Consider the following 23,781-nt stretch of genomic DNA (forward strand, 5'->3'; position numbering starts at 1 on the left):
AGGCGGCCTCTGGGATTTCAGGGAGAGGCCCATTTCCTTCCGCACACATGCAGCACGTGCTAGTGCTGGGTGCCAGACGCTGGGAGCTGCAGCTCCAGGAGGAGGAGACCCTGCTGCAAACAGTAAATCCAACCACATGCCGGTGTGAGAGCCGCCGACAGGACACCAGGGTCTAGAAGAAGCCTCGGTGTGAACCAGAGAGGAAGGGGAGGAGCAGGAAAGGGAAGGGGAAGGAAGCAGCTTAGGGTTAACGGAGAAAAAAGCTCCAGGTGCACAGGCTGGGGAGGGCCCGGGAGTCTCGGGAGAGCAGGGAGTGGTCAGGGAGGGTTGGGGCATTGGGGGAGGGTGGGGGTCCTGAGCAGGGCTGAGGTAGGGGCCAGGGAAGGGTCAGGGGAGGAGTGGGGGGTGTAGGGAGGGTGGGTTGTTGGGGAGGATCATAAGGGAGGGAAGGAGGAGGAGGGGGAAGGCTGGAGGGGGCTGGGCAGGGCGGGTGCTGGTGACAGGTGAGGGCGGGGAAGGTCCAGAGGACCCCAGTGCAGTGGACAAGAAAGAAGCCTTGGAGATGGGTGGTCAGCAGCGCCGCTAAGAAGAACAAGTGAGAGAGGAGACCAGGTGCCCAGGGACCAGATGGCGACTGTGAAGTGGGCAAACATCACCCAACCCACGGCTGGCGCCATTTTCCACGTTAACAGCCACGTGGAGCGTTTCCGTCTGAAATGCTCTCGGTCTGTGAAGGCCACAGCGCAGTAAAGCACTGATGAGATGAAGCCTGTGTGGGTCCATGTGAGTATTCAGCACAACAGCACCCGGGCAGGAGGCATGTCCCGTAAATAACTGCCTTTATTTAGAAACGCAGACCCCATATGCTTCAAGAATCCTGAGCCCCAGCCTGGCTTTGCCACCTCCTGACTCTGGGAGGCTGAGTCAGCTGACCCATCAGGACCCCTTTGTAAAATGTTTGACGTTTTCATCCAAGTCCAGTTAGCGTTTAAAAGTTTGCCCATTTGTAAAACTATGGGGTTAGACTACATTATTTTAAAAGACTTCCAATTCTCAAAATAACTACAAGAACAACAGTTACAGTGAGTCTACGGTTTCAGGCAAATTCTGATTCTACTCTAGACTTTTTTCTTTTGTATCTAAAATTTAATTAACTGACTCCTTCCCGTACACACTTGATCTCTGTTGATAAGATGGTGGGCTAAAAATGTGTCAGAATAGAAGAAAGGGCATGAAGAGTGCAATGATGTATCTTCAGAACGGCCACAGGTGCTGAGTGGGGCTGAGGAGCCAGCTCTGTGTCCTGAGGCATCTTCTAGAACACTCTCTGGCCAGTCCGTGCTGATTCGTCCTCCTCCGACCTCGCTGCTCTCACATTTTTGTTTGTGCTTCTTTGTCTTCTGCGGGGTTGGCGTGTCCCAGGTCGCAGGGTCTGATGGCGTTCTTGGACTCCACACACTCCACAATCCCGTACGCCACCATGGTCAGGCTCAGGACCCCCAGCAGAATGTAGAGCTTGACGTGGACGCACAAAAATGTGCTGTACCCGAAGGCAGCGACGAAACCCAGGGCCTCCCCCAGGCGGTAATTGGCGAACGCAGCCTCCTTGCTCTTCTCAAACAGAACGCCGTAGAGAGCTGCGGAGAGAGAGCGGAGTGAGAGCTCTGCCCGGCCTCAGTGACCCCGCTCGTGAAAAGAGCACGGCTTTCCCGCTGCCCCATTTTCCCAACAAAATCAAGACATTCTCCTAACAACAGAATGCTTGTACGTGGCGGATGAGAGTGTGAACCCCGAAAATCTGAGACAGGTCTCAGTTATTTAGAAAGATGGTTTTTCCGAGGTTGAGGACGGGTGCCCTTGACACAGCCTCAGGAGGTCCTGACCACGTGGGCCCAAGATGGTGAGAGCACAGGGTAGTGTTATCCTTTCTAGGGAGACCTGAGACCTCAGTCAACACAGATCAGAGGAACATGGGTGGGTCCGTAAAGGCGAGACAACTCCAAGCAAAGTGGGAAGACTGGAAGCGGGAGGGGCTTCTGGGTCCTGGGTAGACAGAGACAAACGGTTGCATTTTTGGAGTTTCCGGTTAGCCTCCAAGGAGACAACCAGAGGTGCACCTGTCTCAGTGAGCAGAAGGGGACTTTGAATTGAATGGGAGACAGACTGGCGCGAAGCCGTTCCCAGCCTGACTTTCCCTTTAGCTTCGTGATTTTGGAGCCCCAGGATTTTCCTGTTTGTGCCACAGACTTGGAGGGCGTGGGGGGTGAGGCCAGGTCCATCCAAGGCAAACAGATGATGTCACTGGGATAGGGATTCCCTGCAAGAAACAAAGTGCCCAGATAAACTGCCCACAACACAGGCGCTCACCTTCCTGGGGCCGGCCTGCTTGTTTCAACAGAAATGTCACAGACGTCCTGGGAACAAGGCCCCGGGGACCTTCCACTCCCATCCAAAGAGGTGTTCCCCCACCCCCACCACTGGCTTTAAAGAAAGCGATGAAACGCAGCTGGTCCCAGGGTTTGTTAATTGGTTTTATACAAAAAAACTCCCATCATGAATGTCCCTCTACTGATGAGAACCACGGTGCCCACAGGAACAGGGTTCGCATCGCTGGTGAGGAGGCCCATCACCCTCCTGTACCCCAACATGACGGGACAAGCAAGCGCCTCACCAGGGGGTCCTCCACCCCAAACCCACAGCCCCAGCCTAATCATGAGAAAACAGCGAACAAGCCCAAATTAAGGAACAGTCTACAAAATACAGTGCTCTTCAAAAGGGTCAAGGTCATGAAAAACAAGGAAAATCAAAAGCTGTCACAGACCAGCCTAGAAGATAGGATGACTGAGTACGTGGGGAACCCAGGACGGGATCCTGGCAGAGAGAGAAGAACACTCGTGGGGAAACGGGAGGAGCCCAAATAAAGGCTGTGCCTCCACTGACTGTCACCTGGCAGTGCCACTTCCCAGCTGTAGGAATGTGCCAGGGCTACATAAGATGCTCAGCATTCAGGGCAGCTGGCACAGGGCCTACGGGGTAAATGCCTTGGGTCTATAGGTTGGTACCTTTCAAGAGAACTCTCTGTGCTATATTTGCAACTTTTCTGTAAATCTAAAGCTACTTCAAAATAAAAAGTGTATTTAAAAAGACAAAAGCATTGCTCTCAGCATGGCCTGTCTACCTGCTCTTCCCAGGTGGCGCAGGGTTAAGAGACCAGGATGTGGGTCCTGTCCTCTAACACGGGGACGTGGATGAGAAGTCCAGCAATCGTGTTTGGTCAGAGAGGACAGTTGACTGAATGGGGCATTGAAGAGAAGTCAGATTTTCTGAGTTTATCAGCTTGAAAACAGCCAACAGGGCAAAGGAGCATTTTTAGACTACACGTTCTTTATCTGAGTGGCGCGCATTGGCGGGGGACAGTGAGCCGTGGATTCTGGATTCTGCCCCAGGAAGGAGGGGCTGGAACCGGGATGTCCTCTGAGCTGCCTCCAAGTGAGAGGCTGTAATGATCCGTCTTTCAATTCAGCAGCTATGACTGCAAGGCCAGGACAAACTGCAGTGGGCTTTATTCAGTGTCGTTAATTCGGAAGGAGTGTGGCCCACATGTTCACATGTTTTCTTTTTCTTTCTTCTTTTTTTTTTTTGAGTTTCACTCTTTTGCTCAAGCTGGAGTGCAATGGCGCGATCTCAGCTCGGCAGAATCTCCACCTTCCGGGTTCAAGTGATTCTCCTGCCTCAGCCTCGTGAGTAGCTGGGATTAGGAGTGCGCACCACCACGCCCGGCTAATTTTGTATTTTTAGTAGAGATGGGGTTTCTCCACATCGGTCAGGCTGGTCTGGAACTTTCGACCTCAGGTGATCTACCCGCCTCGGGCTCCCAAAGTGCTGGAATTACAGGCATGAGCCACTGCGCCCCGCCGACTCCTTCACTTTCTTTTCTTTCTTTCTTTTTTTTGGGTGAGACAAAGTCTCCCTCTGTTGCCCAGGTTGGAGGTCCCTCCCAGGTTCAAGCGATTCTTGTGCCTCAGCCTCCTGAGTAGCTGGGATCACAGGTGCCCACCACCATGCCCGGCTAATTTTTTGTATGTTTAGTAGAGATGGGCTTTCATCATGTTGGCCAGGCTGGTCTCGAACTCCTGACCTCAGGTGATCCACCCCCTCAGCCTCTCTAAGTGCTGGGATTATAGGCGTGCCACATACTTTCTTAAAAGAAAGCACACATTTGGGGAGAACAGCATTAGAAATCTAACTTGCTATTTAGAAAAAGAAAAGTCAGAGAGAGCTATTCTTGAGATGGAGACAAAGCTACAGAAAATTTCCAGTTTTTTCCAAAAAATAGAGAACAGAGACCTTGTGTGCGCTGTGCCACATAGAGAGCCAGCCTGCCCGAAGTGCAGGAGCGCGGCACTGAAGTGCTACTCACACAGGAGGATTGCCAGTCTAAAACCCACAGGAACTTCTCAAGTAGATGAAAATATTTTCCCCAATTTTTTGCTTTTTTTTCTTTTTCAGGCGGAATCTTGCTCTGTTGCCCAGGCTGTGTGCAATGACAAGATCTCAGCTCACTGCAGCCTCTGCCTCCTGGGTTCGAGTGAGCCTCCAGCCTCAGCCTCTGGGGTAGCTGGGACTACAGGCGTGTGCCATCACGCCTGGCTAAATTTTGTATTTTTAGTAGAGATGAGGTTTCACCATGTTGGCCAAGCTGGTCTCGAACTTCTGAGCTCAAGTGATCTGCCCACCTCAGCCTTCTAATGTGCTGGCATTACAGGCGTGAGCTACCATGCCCAGCCAATTTGGTTTATTTTTTTTAATTTCTTTTTTATCCCTGTACAAAAATACAGAAATAATTTTCATTTAAATTAGCGTCCCTTATTAAAGGGAGCCTTTATTCCAGGCATTCACTGTACTTGGACATTCATACCCTGTTTGACCCTAGGTAACTTTAACAATACAACAAGGTTTTGCCTGAGAGGACCTTGTGTCCACACAAGGAAGGGAAGAGTTGAGTCCACTATTCAATGCCTCAGGATGAACAAAAATCAAATATGAATGATCGCATTCACTGGTAGCATTTAAGAATTATCGTATAGAATATTGTGGGGATATTTGTCCCAGTGTTTTCCTTTTAATGTGTAAATACATTTTAAAATTATGTCAGTTCAGAGAAGTCACTGTGCATTTCTGGTAATGGGATGAGCCTTTGGAGAGCTCAGTAAAACCCTGGCTATGCCACGCCTCTGGGGATGGCTGGAATAAATGCTGTCTGATGCTGACTGGTAACGTAGCTAGGAGCACTACAGCCACGTGACATGCCACTAGCTCAGAATTCTGCACTGCCACAAACACGAGTGAGTTTCTGTTTGTCTCCCGTCCATTAAATCATTGTTTGTTCTGTGACGGAATGCCCCCGCCTGGCCTCCACGTCCTGTCCACCCGTCCCAGCCTCCCGGCCTCCATCCCGACGAGGCAGAGCGTGGCGCCCGGCCAAACACACACCCATCCTGGTAAAGAGCTTCACTGCGTCTGCCTGCAATACTGAGGCAGCAGGAAGGACGTGAAGCGCGGCTCCTTCAATCCAACCGTGTGGGTTTTCTCAGCTGTCCTATAGGTAGGTGACCCATCACCGTCAGGAAGACAAGAGAGGAAGTGCCTGGAGTGTTCCCGCCGCGATCTGAGGTCACCCGTGCTCTTTACCCTCAGCTCCAGGTCTCTCATCTCAGAAACACTTGCCTATAGTTCGTTTGTGGATTTGCTTTTTCCATTTTCTAAGCCCTGCGTGTTTGCCAGATAAAGGCAGAAGATGATGTCTCTCCAAAAGGGAGGAAGGTCTCGTGTGAGCCATACTCACCTCCGAGGGGACCCTTCATCTGCCTCATCCGCATCTCTTAGGCGGGCAGAGTCTTGCCTCTTTGGGCCTCTGACACCCCTCGTGGCCTCAGATGGGGTTTTGGGAAGCTCAGGGTTCTCACCCTAAGCCCTCATCTCTCCTTTACAACCAACGCCCACCCTCTGGCCAGCGGCCACACACACGGCCCTGCTTCCTTCTCTCCCTGTGACTTTCTCCAAAACCCTTTTGCACTTCTCCCTGTGGAAAACACGGCCGGCCAGCACAGAGCATCGAAGGGCAGAGCCTGGCTGGGCGGCAGTGGTGCGATCTCCACTCACTGCAACCTCTGTCTCCGGAGTTAAGTGGTTCTCCTGCCTCAGCCTCCTGAGCAGCTGGGATTTAGGTGCAATGGCTTGTCCCCTTCTGGCTGGCCTGCCGTCAGACCCCTCTCCTGCAGCTGCCTGGGCCTGGGGCTGCTTCCTCCCTGGCTCCTCCTGGGCTTCTGCTCACCTCCCACCGGTGCCCTTGCTGCCCTCCTGACCTCCGGGCCGGGCCACCCTATTCTGTGAGGACTTTGGCATTTGGCTCCTGCCATCATCACGGGACGTCACCTTCCACCCAACAACCAGCCCTCCCGCTCCCTCCAGGGCTGCACCTTGGACCTTGTCGCCTGCCTTTCAGATTTGATTGTTGGGACACTGGCCGACTCCACGTAGCTCCTGGTCACTCCTGGGTGTCAGCGCTTCCTGCTGCTTCCACTGAGCTGGGGTGCGTCCGACCCTCCCCCGCAGGCCAACCGGCAGGTGGGGACCTGGCTTGCCCCTCCACCCCACCCCTCTGCACTTCCCCAGGCCGCCTTCTTGGTGACCCCAGCTTCAACAAGGCCTTGCAGCGCCCCTGCCCCTCCTGCCCTGGCTTCCTCCTGCACCCCACCCCCCTGGAGAGCAGTCAGCCCAGATGTGATGTCTCTAGGACAATGCCCACCCAGGCCTCTCCTCCTCCCCAACATCCACAGGGCCCCCACTTGCTGCTCCCAGAAAACCCACCACTGCCCAGGGAGCCCCAGAGCCTCACCCACAGACACTGATCCTGGTGACCTGTGACCCGTGGCTTGTGGTTCACACGACCACCTCCATCGCCCCGAGGGCTCCTGGGAAGGCCCTATGTGTTTACACCCCAGGCCCTGGCCGGTGGGGAGTGCACCTCTGTTCATGAGCAAGTCTGAATAAAGGGTTTTATTCATGAAGAGACCACTGTCCTGGGGTCAAGAGTCTCACATCCAGGTTTGAACAGGAGACTTGACTTGAGGGAAATGACATGATCCCCAGGGAATGGTGCCCAAAAGGAACCTCGGGGGGTTTTACTTTTGCATCATGAATCTGAATAAACTCCCAGAGAAAATACATCAGACGGAGAGGTGACATCAAAGCCCTCTTGGCCCTCCCGTGTCTCCCATGTCACCTCTCCTGCCTCTGGTCCGTTGGCATCTAACGAGCCCCACATTTGCCTGGGCCTAGGGACGCCCCCCAGAGGAAGGGGCATGGGCTGGGTACTCACCGTTGTTCTGTGTCTGCCAGACCGCATCTGCCACGCCCCACAGGCCTGAGAACACGAAGAACACCGCCAGCTGGTCAGCACGGGGTCTCCACAGCAGGAGGGCGATCATGCAGGACAGCTGGGTCACCGCGCCTGGGGGTGCAGAGGGGAGACCCCCGGGCTATGAGGGTCATGATCATGACCTGAAGAGCCCTCTGAGGGATCAGCACTGGAACCACCATCCTCTGGAACGTTAGCTGCATGCTCCATGTTCCCTTAACACTCTGGAAGTGTCTTTTTAGTTGGCACCTTGACATTTAATTTGTGAGCTGGTGTGTCTGCCGGTTGCCAGTTCTAAGTCAATCCTCTGCACTGCACCCCTGCTACATGCCCCTTGGCCTCAGCCTGCAGAGTCTCACCGCAGCCCTGCTGTGTGGTCCTCAGCCTCAGCCTGCAGCGTCTCACTGCACCCCTGCTGTGTGGCCCTCGGCCTCAGCCTGCTGAGTCTCACCAAACCCCTGTGGTGTGGCCCTCGGCCTCAGCCTGCAGAGTCTCACTGCACCCCTGCTGTGTGGTCCTCGGCCTCAGCCTGCAGAGTCTCACTGCACCCCTGCTGTGTGGCCCTCAGCCTCAGCCTGCAGAGTCTCACTGCACCCCTGCTGTGTGGCCCTCGGCCTCAGCCTGCAGAGTCTCACCGCACCCCTGCTGTGTGGTCCTCAGCCTCAGCCTGCAGCGTCTCACTGCACCCCTGCTGTGTGGCCCTCAGCCTCAGCCTGCAGAGTCTCACCGAACCCCTGCGGTGTGGCCCTCGGCCTAAGCCTACAGCGTCTCACCACACCCCTGCTGTGTGGCCCTCGGCCTCAGCCTGGAGCATCTTCGGTGTGGTCTGGCATCACCTTGGGAAGGAAGGTTACCCTGTCTGGGCCTGAGGTTGCCCCTAATCTATGAGGATTAAAGCCAGAAAAAGAAGGGACTTCTCATTAGGGATGAGTTGAAGGATCCCAGCTCCCTTCGGAGTGGTCAGGGGATAGGACACAGTGTGCCATGGTGTCATCTGAGGCTTCCAAATGGAGGCATAGGGACAGGAAGGAGGAGGCCACAGACCTCCCAGGCAGGTGGCATCTGTGGCCCCACCCATGACCCATCCTAGCATGTCATAGCTTTGGGAACTGATTTCAACAGACTGTGGCGTCTCTAGGGTACAGTAATGAGGCTGCCCATTGACGCTCGAGATGCCGAGAGGAGTGGGAAGAGCAGGGTCTCGGGAGGCGGAAAGGCAGGTCCGAACCCCACGCCCAAAGCTGCGCTCACCGGGGCAAGTCCCTCCACTTCTCCGCTCCGTGATTTCCTGTCTGTAAGGAGACACTGTCTGCTTCACAGGGCGACTGTGGAGACAGATAGGAAACCCCAGGCAGAGACTCCGGGCTCCATGGCCCTGGAGGACACTCAGTGCCTGCCCTTCCTCTGACTGCACCCCACATCCAGCCCCGCCTGGGACATTGACGTGCCAGGCGCTGTTTCTCTTAGTGCCAACATTCCTCATTGCTCACACGATCTCTAACTCTTCTCTTTCCTGCCCTACCCAGGAAAAATGGAAGGCGCTGTGTGTTTAGGGAGGAATCTGTGGCCCTAGAAGATTTCTCATTATCTGCTGTGTGAACAGATGCTGAACAGAGCTGCCCCAACCCCAGCGTTGACCCCCATGGTCTCACCACTGGCTTCCTGTCCCTCCATTGTGCCTGCAGAGACCCTGCCCCGCCCCACCCTGGCCTGGTCACTACACTGAGTGCCCACTCAGAGCAGGCAATGGTGTGTGGCCTCATGCCTGGCACAGTGCCTGCCCAGAGTCAGCTCCGAGAGAGATCTGATTCCTGCTTGTTAAGGGGATGAAGGAAGGCATGAATGAATGAATGAATGTCTGCAGGGCGTTACTAATTTCAAAGCAGCTTCCGGGGCAGCTTTCCAGCCCTGCCCTGTCTGCGAGCTGCACGCAATGGCTACTTGGATTCGCGAGGAGGGCTGGGATGCACCCACGCTGCCACCTACCCAGCACGTAGAGCGCGGCCCTGCCGGTGTACTGCGAGACCTTCCCATACAACACGGAGCACAGCGCATCGGCGGCTGAGAAGCAGATCATCACGTAGCCGACGAACTGGATGCCCAAGGCGCAGGTGACGTAGGACTGGGGAGGGGAGCAGAGCCTCGTCAGGGACGCTCCCAGGCCTCCCGGGCTGAAACTGAGGCTGCAGCCGGGTGCCTGGATCGTCCACTCTGAGAGGGCCGCAGGCCAGTGTGGCGCACGCCTTCCTCTCGGCCCCGTGGTCACGTGCAGTAGAAGAGCTCGGGTTTCTAAGAAAACCCTCTCTGGGGAAGAACTAAAATGAGGAGTTTGGGCAGCTCTGGATGAAATTCCTCATATAGTCTATATTTGCCTTCAAATGTGCATGATTTCAGATGGAAGCCAATTCTCCCTGCCCTTGCTGGGGCCAGTCATTGCCTATTAGGTCTAAAGACAGTTGAGAAAAAGAGGAAAAGTGAAGAGGTTGCCCTGCCACCTCCCTGGGCCTCAGAGCAGCCCAGCTGTGGACTGCAGTTTCGCTCCCACGCCCACCCCGCCCCGCCCCCATCACGGGGCCTCCGGGGCTGGCACACAGGACGGGGGCCGAGATGAGAAGATTGTGGCCACAGCCACACGGGGGTGACAAGGACGAGTCCAGTGGAGGGGCAGGAGGGGCTGTCCCCAGAATGCCAAGTGGACCTTTCTGTTACCTTGTGTTTACTCATCTAAGCCCCTAAGATTCTCCGTCAAGACTGTCCTAGAAGTAGCAGTGCCAGATAGAAGCAAGTGCACGGGACTGTTGCATGGGCATACTCCTCTGAGAAACATCTGCGGCTTATCTGAAATTCAAATTCTACCTGCAGGTGCGTTTTATCTTGCTCAGTTGGCAGTCTTGCCTGGGAAGGATCAGGGGTGGGGACAGCATGGAAGGTCCCTCCAGAAGGAGAGCTTCAGAGGGCGGGGCTGCAGACACAGGCCCCCGCTGGTCCGGCTCTGGCCCCCAGCTCTCAACAGCCCCAAGAGAGGCTTCTTTCTTTATGCACCCCAAGGTGGGGCACCGCCTCTCTCACCTTGTGGGGGAAAGGGGCAGGAGTGGACGGAGAAGAAGCCTGGGGAGCCACATCGACTTTTAGACTGTGAAGCATGATTTGAAAACTAGAGGAAGAAGGGATCTCAGTGGTACTCATGGACTTGATGCCTTTCTATCCAGAAACTCTAAAGTGACAGTGCAGGGTGAGGCCCAGGCAAGGTTAACCCGAGTGAGTGTTTGTGTGGAGAGTCAGCAGCAGCTGCCCAGTCACTTGCTCCGGCTCTTTCCCCAGGAAGCCATGGATCAGGCTAGAAGTTCTCTCTGGAGACAAGAAGTGGAACTCCTGGGAGCTGGAAGTGACGTGGAAGTTGAGCCCTGGAATCATGAACTCAGCTGCGGCAGGACTGGGAGTGCAGGATCCCGTTCCCTCCAGCCCCAGCCCCGAGGGGGCCTGAGACACTCTGCAGTCCCGCTGGTTCAGACACAGGCGGGGCAGTGATGCCACACATGGCCTGAGCCACGGGCCCTGGCTTTGGTTCATACCCTCGTGTATTCGCCGGAGAGGAATCCTTGCTGCAGTCCACTGTACAGCGGCAGCAGGATTAAGAGGCACATACGTTGATCTCGGTAGAGCTTGAAGGTCGACAGTAAAGTGGACCAGAAAGGGGGTGATTTCTTCTCTCCGCCACTTTGTCGTTGAAGATCTCGTATGGGTTCGAGGAATGCGGCTATCATCAGCACAGCCAGGACACCGCTGCCTGAGAGGAAAGAGCAAAGGCTCAGCATTCACGAAGGCCCAGAGGCAGGGTGCCGGGCACGGATTTATTCCAGTGGCTCATCCTGCTCTCGAGAGGGTGGGCTACTCAGATCCAGATTTCAGGTGACATTAGATGCCGCACACTTAAGGATCTCAGGGCTCTAGTTGCATTGACTGTGCTGATTCTCTGATTAGCTCATGACTCACCAGCTTTCACATGAAACCTGCGACAATAGGTCAGTATTGTCTTCACCGGCATAACATACAAAAAATTAGGGAGAGACCCCAGACGTTGTTAGCGTGCTTAACCATGGAGAGTGATCCTCATTCTAATCCTCTAAGCAATTTATAACATCAGCCAGCTTTTTATTGATTTATAATTTTTTTAGGATAATGATTCCCACAAGGGTTCTTTGCTATACTTTTGTTTATTTCAAATAAATAATTTTGTGTAAAAATCCTCCAATAGGAACTGGTTAAAGATATTAAGGGGTATCCCAGCTGCAATGAAATGTTGTGCATTTGAAGAAAATAAAAAAGAAGCTCTTTATGCAAGGATGCGAAAATCCCCACCACAAATGGTAAAAAGAGAAAAAGCAGCCCAGATGCAGAACTTGGTGTAGAGTGAGCTACCACTTGAATTTAGTAAGGAAGGACATGAAGATGTGTTTGTTTACACGTGCATTAAATATGACTAGGAAGTAAAGCAGACATGGGATTTCTGGGTCTGGGGACGGCAGTGAGAGGGAGACCCCCCCGCATGCCCCTGTACAGTGTAGTGGTTCCCGCCAAAGGGGTTCATTCTAAGTCCCCAGCAGAGGCCTGAAACCATGGGTGGTGTCACATGCGACACATACCACGTATTTTCACTGGGACAACAGAGGTGGCTACGAGAGGCTATGGCACGGGAGCACAGGTGGTGTGGACATGCCGGACAGAGGGGAGGGTCACGGCCTGGGCAGGACGGGCACGACCACGAGGGATTCCATCACACTACTCAGAACAACGCACAACTTAAACCTCATGAATTATTATTTCTGGAATTTTCCACTTAAGGTTCTCGGACTGCAGCTGGCCTCAGGTCACTGAAGCCACACTGAATGAAATGGGGACAAGGGGGACTCCCGGATTTGCATTGTGAACTATATAAATGGGTTATCCATGCAAAAATATTGTAACTATTCATGTCATCCATGAGGAAACATCCTGAACTTTCTCATAATTCCAAAATATGATGAGTCAATGTCCATCACTTCCGTCCACCACTTGATTATTTGAAAACTTGATTTCTGTCCACGGAGACTGAGGTTTATTTGGGCGTTTCTGACTGAACATAGAAGCCCTTTGGTCCCTTGACCATTGTGAGTGCCCTCTGTGATGTCATGTCTCCACTGCTGCTCTCCCACCTGGCAGTGGTAACAATACACTGTTTGGGGCACCACAGGTCACTCAAGAGTGGCGGCGATTCTTCCCTTCTCTCCAGCCAGGGCCTTTCAGAGCAGCTCATTACTACCTCTGAGAGCGTAGACCCCTGCTCCTCTAAAGACGGGAATGATCTTATCTTCCTGTGTCTGCGCAGCCTTATCTAGTGCTCTCTCTGACTCTCTCAGTGCCAGCCTCCTCACATGCCACGCAGTGGGCTTGCTGCCGCAGGACGGCCTAGCAGCTGAGCGTTCCTGAAACTGGGAGGTTTTGCAAAGCCAGCTGTCCTCCACGCTGTGCGCAGACACAGCAGAGTCTTAGCACCCGTCTCAGAAGGTACCACTGTTAATGCTGGTCCACCCAGAAATGCCCAGATTTCTTTCTAGGCTTCACTTTCTGTTGTCTGGCGACTTTCCATCTTGGCTAAACATATGCCCCTTCCCGTGTCATGACAATTCAACATTCTCATGAAGTTTGTGAAATTCCGTATGAAAGCAGGAGTCCCGTGGCCCTGCTCGTTTCTCAGTTACCCTTCATTTCCCTCTGCGTTGTCCTGGCCCCTGCACGGTCTGGCAGGTTGTCACGCCTACACAGGAGGCCATAGGGATTTACAAGTGTCGGGGCTCCCTTCCAAGCTGACCAGTCGAGCTGACTGCATGTAGGCTGTGTGGAAAAGGCACATTTTTCTCCACTCACTGAAGGAAGCTCCCTCTCCACCATCTCATCCTTTGGACCAGGACTTCACTGTCAGGCAGCCCAATAGGACACAACCTCCCATCTCCCCCAAAAGCCTCCTGGGAGGGGAGAGGCAGGTCCCGGACACAGAAGCCACATGGCTTTGTTCAGAATTATGTGTGTCCAGATATCATGTGACTCAGAGCCCTCTGAGGAGCCTGCACTGGGGGATGCTGCACAGCTGTGTCCTAAGTTCTAAAGAGTCGGCCCCTTGCACGAAGCTTGAACATGAGTGCAACGCTCAGGAAGCCGGGAAGGCTGCCCAGGGAGAGGCTGCTCTTGTTCTTTCAGGTCCACTTTTCTTCTTTTCTGTGTTTTTCTCTATGGTGACATGGCCTTGCTTTATAGAAAAGGAGACGTACGGGATCCTGCAGGTTGCTATGATCACAATGGTGCGACAGCTTCTTCGTTTACATGTGTGTGATCTCTGCTGCACGTCACTTCTACACCTGGACCCCCTTAGCCTGAGGGATTCCTTGAACTGAGAGCTGTCTCTCAGGTTGCATGGCTGTGGCTGTGGCCAGGGAGCACTCTGAGGGTGTCCCTGCAGGGGAGGCCCAGCAGACAGCAGCCACCTGTGGAGGACAGAGGGCAATGAAGGGCCTGGAAGCCATGGAGATGTTTGGGCTGTTCCTCTAGAGCAGGGGCCGACAAACTGTGGTCTGCTGGCCACAGCCTGCTCACTGCTGACTTTTGAAAATAAAGTTTTATTGGCAGGTGGGCACGCTCATGTGCTTACATGTTGTCTGTGGCTTTTCCCACTACAAAGACAATATTGAGCAGTTGCAGCAAGGACCCTGTGATCCTCAGAAAGGTCTTTACATGGAGAAATATTTGCGGTCAGCCCTTCACAGAGGAAGGCTGCCAGCCCCACTCCAAAATTCTGTTCTTTTATAGATAGGAGACATCCTTGCTGGTGGCTGCACTGGACCTGGTGGAGCTGGAAGGAGGCCTGAGGCTCTTGACTCAGCTCAATGTCCTCGAGTCCCCCAGCCTCCCAGTTATGTAGAGGAGGCGATGAGGGGAAGTGTGGAGGAAGCACAGGCCTGGGTGGTCCCAGGACCATGTGGATGGGAACATCGGGGCCCAAGGGAAAGCCTGACCGGGATTCCAAGTCAACAGAGACTTGCAGACCCGACAAAGCGTGGCTTCTCTCGACTCCCCACGTTCCTCTCACTTCTACCACCCTCAATCTGGGCTTTGCATGCCAGGACCCCCACAGGTTGCCCTCTTGATGGGTGTCTGCAGCCTCTCACTGCCTGAGAGCGTGGTCAGGCCTCCTCCCTGATCCTCCTGGGAGCCCTTCCTCACTCAACACTCTCAAAACACCCCCCCCAGCTGATTCTGCAGTCCTGTGTCCCCCCCAGACCCTGGTTTGGCTTTCTGTCTCCTCCCAGGCCTCCGGGTCTCTGCCTGCCCCTTAGCGTTGCTGAACCAGGGGTCCGGCTGTACTTCCTCCTCCTCAAAAATTCTCTCTGCTTTTTCTCCCCAAGATCCTCATCCCTGCCATGATTCCACTCACCCCCTTGGAAGATGCCTCACGTCCACACTTGTATCAGCCTCTGGCCTGACCCCTGCACGGCATCAGACTACCCACTGGACAGGATACAAAGTTCCCGCTGCATCCTCCAGCCAGGTGTTCCCGGCCTGATCTCACCTTCCTGTCAACCCCAGGGCTGTCTCACTCTTCCCCACACCATGTCCAACCCACAGGAGCCCTGCTGGCCTCTCCCTCAGCCCCTTCGGCTCTGCCTCCCCTTCCTGCTCGCTCCTCTGGCCTCTACACTCCGTCCTCAGTGGGCCTCTGCCCGCTGTCCTTCTGCACCTCCAAGTCAGGCTGTCACAGGGTCTGCCTAGGAGGCAAGTCTGCGCCCGTCCAGACCCTTTGGGACATGTCGAGGACCACAGCTCGTCCTGTGCCCCATCTCTACCCCTCCACCTTGCCCCAGCCCCGCAGCTCGTCCTGGACTTCTCTGCACCTCTGCTCCCAGGGCCCTCGGCCATCACCTCCCTGCTGGGCCAAATCTCGCTCATTGTCCAGACTTGGCTTAGGGACCACCCACCCTGGAGGCTTCCCCACAACGCAGTGCTCCAGGGAGATGCTGCCAGTCAGCTGGGAACTGAGCTCAGAACACCGTGGGACAGGGTCTCGGTGAGCTGGGAGTGCGTCTGTCTCCGTCGCTAGGCTCTCAGCTCACTAAGGCCAGCTTCTGGTCATCTGAGTGTCTGGACCAAGGGGGCCCAGCATGGCACACGCTCGTGCTCAATACGCTTTGTCAACTGCCGGCAACAGCGTTATAAATGTTCACTCAGAGCCTCTGATGTGGAAGTGGCCTGAGGGGACCTGAGGGTGGGGGCAGCTCATGACCTCAGCATGAGGAAATGCTCTGCAGTGAGCACCAACCCTCCTCACCTCTGACCTCGGCAGAGCGCGGGACTCGGTGCCCCCAGAGCTCACAGCTGGCGTTTCATCTTCAAGAAGGACCCATTCCATGGCCTTTATGAATCCCCAAATCGAAGAATGACAAAGAAGACATATGTACATTGAGACAGAGTGTCATTCTGTCGGCCAGGCTTGGGTGTAGCAGCACCATCTCAGCTCACCGCAACCTCCGCCTCCTGGATTCAAGCCATTCTCCTGCCTCAGCCTCCTGTGTACCTGGGATCACAGGCCCCTACCACCACACCCAGCTAATTTTTGTATTTTCAGTGGCGATGGGGTTTCACCATGTTGGCCAGCCTGGCCTCCAACTCCTGACCTCAACTCCTGAACTCCTGATCTTCCTGCCTCGGTCTCCCAGAGTGCTGGATGACAGGGGAGAGCCTGCGCCCAGCCAAAAAGAATATCAATTCATTTCAAAATGGCTTTAAAAACTCTCTGACTCTATTCCCTTCAAAGTTGTAATAAACTTTTGAAATAACACTAAAGTCACATATGAAACTATTAACATAATATTCTCTATTAAAATGAACTCCTAAGAATAAGCTTCGTCATGACAGTTAACTTCCTTTGGGCAGACATTTCGTCAGGACCTGGCAACGTCTGCAGCTGAGGTGCAACCAGCACTCGGGAGGATGCACCCCGCTGGCCTTTCCACCGAAGGCATTCAGTACGTTTCCCAGAGAAAAATGGTGATTCATAGAGATCATGTAGCAACTCAGGGTCCCGTGGACACAGCTGAAACACAAATAGTCACCCTCAGGGTCCTGGCTGGCCACCAAGCTGTCTGCTGGGGGAGCCACCAGCCCGCCGTACTGCTGAGCACTTGCAGTGCAGCTGGGAGACAGGAACTGAAACTTTGATCAGTTACGAGGTAAACAGGCCCAGTGGTGAATGGCTGCCGTGTTGGGCTCTGGAGATGTTCCACAGTCTCCTCACGACAGGAGCCTCTGTCAGACAGCACTGCTGGACTGCATTTGATTCACGAGAAGAACCCCTGCATGTGACCCAGCCCAACACATTCTGCAAGGACGTTTCAGAAGAGAGAGATGACTCCTACAGGCACGTACCAGTGTAGATGCCCAGCAGGGTGTAGACCAGCTGCTGGGACGGCCTCTGGGTGCTGTTGGTGGTCGCCGTGGCCATCAGACAGTCACTGGCCCCACAGGACGCGAGCTGCTCTTCTGGGAGGGTCTCCGTGAAGTCAGAGCAAACAGGACACGTGAGATGCCTACCAATGTGGTAAGACATAGGTTCCTGAGGAATGAAAGTGACTGTGGAAAGGATGGTGGACGCTTGGCGGGAGACATCACTACAGGTCACGTGGAAAGACCCAGTGTCTCAACATACATTGACCCCTAGGCACATGTCCCTAGACTAGATGTAAGACACTTTGGGAAGTGGCAAATCATATTAGAGTTCTGCAAAGATTCAGGGAAGAATAAACATGGAAAAGTGCTGTAATATTACTTGTTATGTTACCTTTGTGACCTAATTAAAATTTTTCAAGTTTTTAAATTTCATCAAAGAGAAAAAAGTACATCAGATTAGGTGTCAGGAATGCTGGATGCTTTCAGATTCGTCTGTAACCAACTCTGTGACTTTGGGCAGGTGATTTCACAACTTTTCTGTTTTTGAAAACTCATGTTAGTTCCATGATCTCTTAAAAGAATCAAATTTGATTTAGCAATGACTCTCAGTCAGAACTCCCGTCAGAATCTCTGGAGAGAGGAGAAAGATGTCGTGGGAGAAAGAATATTCAGTGTTTTTATTATCTGACTAACACAAATGATGTAACAGACAGCTTCAGAAAATCTTCTAGGCAGTGAGATGTCCAGCTGATGAGAGAAGGCACAAGAAGGTGGAGAAAGGAGTGACGACTCCAAATCCCCCCAGCCCCAGATTCTGCCTCCTGTGCTCGCCTGGGGAATTAACTCACCTGCAGATACGTCTTCCCAAGACAAGCCTGTTACTCCACCTCACGCAGGCCCTGATATGCAGACTGAGCTTTAACCCCAGTTTCTGTATCACTGTCGCTGACAGTGACAGCAATAATGAGTAAAACTTGTTTTGCATCCACTTCACAGCTTGCCTTCTTCAAATGTGCTTAGCAAGCATGACATTGCATGAGAAGAAGGGAGAGGGATTTTGGCTGCAGAGTTTTGTTTTTTTATGGGATAGCAAGGTGGAGAATGCTGATGAAGTGATAGAAATTGTCGTGATACTTGTCAGGAATGCTGGACTGGTTTTTGCCTCATTGGGAAAGGTTTCCTATAAGCATGAAAGAGATGTAGGTCCTCTGCCCTGGGCTTAAAGCCTCCACATGGGAACTAAGGGTGTGGGCATCAATGAGACATCCACGTTATGCAGGGCAAGGTTGGGTAGAGACAGAGGAGCCAAGGCATCAGCTCATCTAATGTCCACATCCGTCGTGGGATGAGCGCCTGCCGTGACACAGGTGGAAGGCTGCTCAGTGGATCACGTCAGAAGGAAAAGTAACCAGGCCACCCCATGCTTAGTCTCAAAAGGCTAGTTGTGCAGCTGTGACTCCATGAAGCCCAGTTGTGCTGGCGTGGCCCTTAGTTTCCCCATGGCGCCCTCTCCCAAGGGCTCCGCTGCCCCTGCAGAGCCATCTGTGGAAGAGAGAGGTGTTCTCTAGCCCCACCTGACTGTCCAGAAAAGGGAGGGCAGCAGGAGACTCTGAAGCACAGGCAGGTCGAGAACCCCACCTGTGGGGCCTGACTCACCTGCTCAGGTGACAGAATCATGGCAGGTGCGCAACTGAAATCAGGAGCCCTCTCCCCCAGCGGCCACCACTGAAACCCCCGCTCCACTTGCAGACAAGGGCTCGCCCCATTGCCTTTTACCTTGGCTGGGAGACTGGCCAAATACCAGCGAGGAGATCAAGTTGCCCCACACACCGGATGACTGGAATATGAGGAAGAAGATGCCGAAATATTGGTTCACCACGTCCTTGCCACGCTTCCCCGCCTTCTCTGCATGTGTGTTTCCCATGACCGTCAGGTACGTGCACTGCGCTGACCATAGCGGGGCGGCCCCGAGCCCCAACAGGATGGAGGTGGGGATCAAAGTGTACCTGTGGGTGGAAGCAGACCCACGGCACCGCCTGTGACCACAGACGCAAGCCGGTGGCACCTGTGTCCCTGAGGTCTTTGGTCTATGAGGGAGAGGGAAGCGCCTGGGCTGGCCCGCTGCAAGCTTGGTGATGAGTGGTGCTGGTTGCATGGATGGATTCACCATTCGACTCAGATAAATGAGCAAAACCACTGCCTTTTCCAGCTCGGGTTGATTTGCGAAAGTGAAATTCACAGCAGTGAGGTTCCTTGTGTTGGATGCAACCACAAACAACAAGCTGCAGAGCACGAGGAAGACCGAGGGACAGCCCCGCTAAGACCAAGCGACCAGCTCACGTCTCGACAGCGGGGTGCTGTGTGAGACCTGGCAGCTCCCAGGGAGCAGGGAGTGCAGCCGTCACCATCGGCAAGTCCTGGGTCACAGCCAGGGCCCCTTGAGGCGATGCTCCGTGGCTTGTTCCCAGGCCTGGGCGTGCAGCTTAAACCTTCAGAGCTCGGCCTCTATGGTCCATCACACCGGGGAGCGGGCTGGGGTCCCAACCCTGCTGCCTGGCCTGGCCATACCCGTCTCGTCATGGTGGGCNAAGGGCAGCGTTTGTTCCATGGGTGGCATCTGCCTAGGTGCCCACGAGACTCCCTGTATTAGTAGAACCCTCAGCCAGGAAAGCAGAGAACCAGTATGGATCCCAGGGAGGGGTCAGCATGGGGATCTGGAGGAGGAGACGGTATAGGTGGGGGGCACAGAGGAGCCTTGGTGGGAAAAGAGGAAGGAAGCCCAGCACCGTCTGTCACCAAAGCGAGGCAGGGGACGGGGCAGCAGAGCTCACTTTACAAGCCCTGCAGTGGACGGTTATCAGGCACAAATGTAAGCTCTGTGCCAACTGCGCCTTTCTAGTGTGGGGAAGACGCTGTGGCGGGGCAGGGGTTGGGGGGCTGCCTACCAGCTGGCGAAGAAGTTGCCCACAGAGAAGGCCACGTAGCCACACATGGAGAGGAGGATGGTCCCCTTGCAGCCGAGCCTCTGGATGAGGAGCGGTGGGAGGAACATGGAGGACAGGAGCATGCCTCCATAGAGGGTGCTGAGCGCCGTCACGCCCAGGCCCTCCTCACTGTACAGACTGCTCTGTGGGAACAAAGCCAGCCCTGTCAGACCACGGGATGGGCACAGCGGGATGAGGCCCCTTCAGGTCCTCCGTGTCCCCTAGGCTGGAGGCCGCCACAGCTCCAGGCACCGCCAGCCACAGGCCTGCTGCCCTGGAAGCCGCCTCTGCAGCTGGAGGAAGGACAGCACATGTGAATTCGGAATAAAGCTGTCAGGGTGTCCAAACATCAGGCAGGGAAGTGTGGGTGCCCCTGAGAGGGCCTGTGTTGGGCTGGGCGGCTGTGAGAGGCGCTCATGCCCCTGTGGACGTCTGCCCGTGTTGACTGAGAACAAGACAGTGTGGCAGACGGGGCGGGAGATGCTGCCAGAATGGTCTGCAGGAGTCTATGCCCTCCCGGGAACTGGAAGGGGTCCTCAGCCCATGGGGAAGCCCCAAGGACGTGAAGCAGGTGAGTGCACATGATTGACTTCTTTCTTTGCCCAATAGCCATCGCACACCTCTGAGTGCCCGTCACTGCCTGAGGTTCCAGGATGGACCAGGGACGTGGCCCTTGTGTCCTGGAACCAACCAGCCACTACCGCTGGTGGAGACACAGGCCAGGCATGTAGTGCCACGAGGTTGTCCCCAACACCGGGAATGCTGTGCGCCCCATCCAGACCTCCGCTCCTGGTCAGGGTGGAGAGAAGGCAGTGACCTCAGGTTGACAGCTGAATGAGAACTTGTAGGCCTGCAGCCAGGAAGGCTGAGTGTAGGTGGCGGCTGCAGGGGAGGTGCCACAAGTGAGTGTCCTCAGTCCTTGGATTAGGGGACCTAGTCCATACCAAGACGGGGACTCGTGGGAACTCCCTGGAATGAGGCCCTGCCTTCTCATTGGGGCTGCTGAGCTCTGAGGAGGGGCCTGGGGATGCATGTGCCTCGTTGGGGCATGAGAGCCAAGTGAAACACGTGAAAGCCTTTGGGTTCATGGACAGGGGGAGGCTCCTCCGCGTGGCGGTACACAGCCATTCCCCGGTCACTTCTAGCTGCACAGTCTGTGTTGCTCATGCTGGTCCTGAAGAGAGACAGCTGTCCCGTTACAGGGTGAAAGCATGTCCACATGCTCAGGGTCAGCTGCGGACAATAGGCTGGGTGGGGCTGGGACCCAAGGGGGGACAGGAGTCGGGGGGACAGTTCCCCGGTCTAGGGACTCTGCAGAGAGGGAGGCCTGGCTCTCGTGCATCGCCAGTCTTTTGAGGTAAAAGGGCTCACATTACACGACAGCAGTTCCCACGGAGGAGTGGGAAGTGCTGCTGGGCATGGGCAGCTGCTGGAAGCCATTGAGCTCGTCCAGAGAGCACCGTGAGTGATTCCCCACCAGGCACCCCCAGGCTGGGGTCACAGAGACAAAGGGTTTTCTGCCACATTTGCCAGCAGCCTTGGGTCCTGCTGTCACAGCCTGACAGGAGGGACCCCTGGGCACTCCCAGGACCCTCCTGCCCTCTTCCTCTGGCATCCAAGTCCAGAGGCCAATTCCAGACAGCGGCTGAGCCACAGCACATCCACCGGAACTGCTTCCTAGGAATCTGAGCCCAGGGGCTGTGGTGCCCGTAGGACGGCAGGGTCTCCTTCTGCAGCAGGCCAGCTTTCTAAAGAGAAAGTGCTGCTGACCAGCCCCCATCCTTGTGACACCCTCCTTCCAGGAAGCACACACCTACCACATTCAACATGGGCTCAGTTCAACCCAACAACACAACAGGCGTTTCACACACAAGAACATTCTGTGACAACACCACAAAGCTCTGGGTGAAGCAAGGACTCCAAAATAATGAACCATCGTGGCAAGAAAGGAGACCGTGTTCCCTTCCACTTGACTTGGAGAGTCACCGTTGGCTGCCATTTTATCCTCTGTAAGGCTGATCAGAAATAGGACCACATAGGAGTTCAGGAAAAGAAAACATGACTTGAGAATTTGGGCCTGAATTCCTGGAGTCCCAAGTGTTTGTGTAATAAACCCTTGATTCTGAGCTCCTGGGTGTGCTCTTCTGGTTCCATACGACGCACACAGTAGGTGCCTAATTCCTGTTCTGAAAAGCCATGTGAGACCACACTAATTTCTCATCAGAAGCTCTGAAATGTTTTGTGACTATCCCAGTCCACAGGGTACAACATTGTGGGAATGAATCACCCAGGCAAGTAACCACAGCCCTACTTCCTGACCAGCCCTTGGAATTCCCTGGAATTCAGACTGGAATCCAGGTAAAGATCAGACTTGAAATGTAACTAGCTTGAGAAAACGTGCCAGATCTATTTCCCGGTGCGTATGAAGAATGCTGCAGCCTTTCAGAGAATGTCATTAGGCTTTTTCATGGGCTGACGGACCTATGGTGGAAAGCATGCTGTAAGGAGTTAAAGTGTAGACAGACCATTATGCCCAAGTTCACAGTTTTGCACAGAGTAGGCTTGGAATCTCTAAGGTCTAGGGAAATTTGTTACATTCACATGACTGCCCATCAACGCAAAGTCAAGGGCATGGAACCATAGAATTCACAATGGCTCTTCCTGTGTCTTCTTTTGACCACACAAAGGCAAAGACTGTCCCAACAAATCACGATCCCAAGACCCCTGCTGTCCTTGTCCAAAAGCAAGGCATGCCTCGCAGCTGTGGAATCCTATTCCGACGTGAGTGGGAACTGCACACTGCAGGACTCATCTGAGAACCACTGGGTGTTTTAGAGGATTTGGCGCGGAGTGAAAAAGAGACACTAGCGGAATTAGATTTTTTAAAATTCCAATTCATTATCGTCTGTGACCACGGGGATTCTTGGAGGCTAAAAATTGTTCAGAAGTTCAGGTAACAGGGTGACCGGAAACACGTACCTGCAGGCTCTGCAGACCTCCATAGGCTGTAAAGAGGAGCAGGAACCCGAAGGAAACCACAAGGACGTTCCGCAGACTTCTCTCCATTGTGCTGGATGAAAACCTCAATCATCAGTGGTCACAGACATTTGCAGCTCCCTACAAGGAACCAATTGAGGTACAGGAAAAACAGTCAGTACCAATAAGTACCATTCTCTCTTTCATCTGAGCTGGCCCTGTGTTAGTCATTAAGCCTGTCACCAGTTACTGAACTTGGTTATCACTGACCCCATGAAGCACACGCGAGCACGTTACTCATTCACCTTCTCTGGGATCCACAAAATCCATTTTCTACAGGGCGAAGGATCATGACTCTGACCAGCTTCTAGGTCATTGTACTTTTTTCCTATTAAATTCTAATAGACATGGTCCAGATGGTAAAGTGATACATTTCGCTTTTTATATGTGTATGGAATGGTACCTTCCACAGTAAGAGAATCTGTCAGAAATTATCACTGCTGCAGAATGTGGACTTCGGTCTTAAAGAACAAAGCATACATGTTAACTTCAAGATTCATAGTTCAACTTCTGAAAAAGTGCTAAGGTGATTAAAAGATCCTGGGGCCAAAGTCTTAGTATTGCAAAGACTGTATGATTTCACAACACCGTTCAGCAATTATCAAAGACACCAAATGTACATAAGTATAGTCGTTTACCATGTGCAAAGCATTTCATGCATTCTATCATGTTACCAGCCACAGTGCTATGATAATGATATTAGCAATCTTAGCCCCATTATAATACTGCAGACTGAGCTTCAGGAAAGTGAAGTCATTGAGTATTTTGGTCTGGGGCAGTGTTGTCCAGCATGGCAGCCACTCACCACATGTGACTATTGAGTCTCCGAAATGTGGCAAGGACAGCTGATAAACTGAGCTTATAACT

The 23,781-nt window shown here is 53.8% G+C and overlaps 1 protein-coding gene across 1 annotated transcript; it reads right to left on the reverse strand.

The window, feature by feature from the left end:
- Window positions 1–824: 824 nt before the first annotated feature.
- On the reverse strand, window positions 825–23,185 carry UNC93A (unc-93 homolog A). The gene is made up of 7 exons (XM_037735930.1): window positions 22,858–23,185; window positions 19,840–20,021; window positions 18,671–18,900; window positions 10,993–11,207; window positions 9,407–9,542; window positions 7,382–7,513; window positions 825–1,637 (listed from the first exon to the last, which is right to left on the reverse strand). The coding sequence occupies exons 1-7, from the start codon at window positions 22,942–22,944 to the stop codon at window positions 1,372–1,374; spliced, it is 1,248 nt and encodes a 415-aa protein (XP_037591858.1). The 5' UTR covers window positions 22,945–23,185; the 3' UTR covers window positions 825–1,371.
- Window positions 23,186–23,781: the final 596 nt, after the last annotated feature.

Source organism: Cebus imitator, unplaced genomic scaffold, assembly GCF_001604975.1.
Source record: "Cebus imitator isolate Cc_AM_T3 unplaced genomic scaffold, Cebus_imitator-1.0 Scaffold1362, whole genome shotgun sequence".
NCBI classification, from domain to species: Eukaryota; Metazoa; Chordata; class Mammalia; order Primates; family Cebidae; genus Cebus; species Cebus imitator.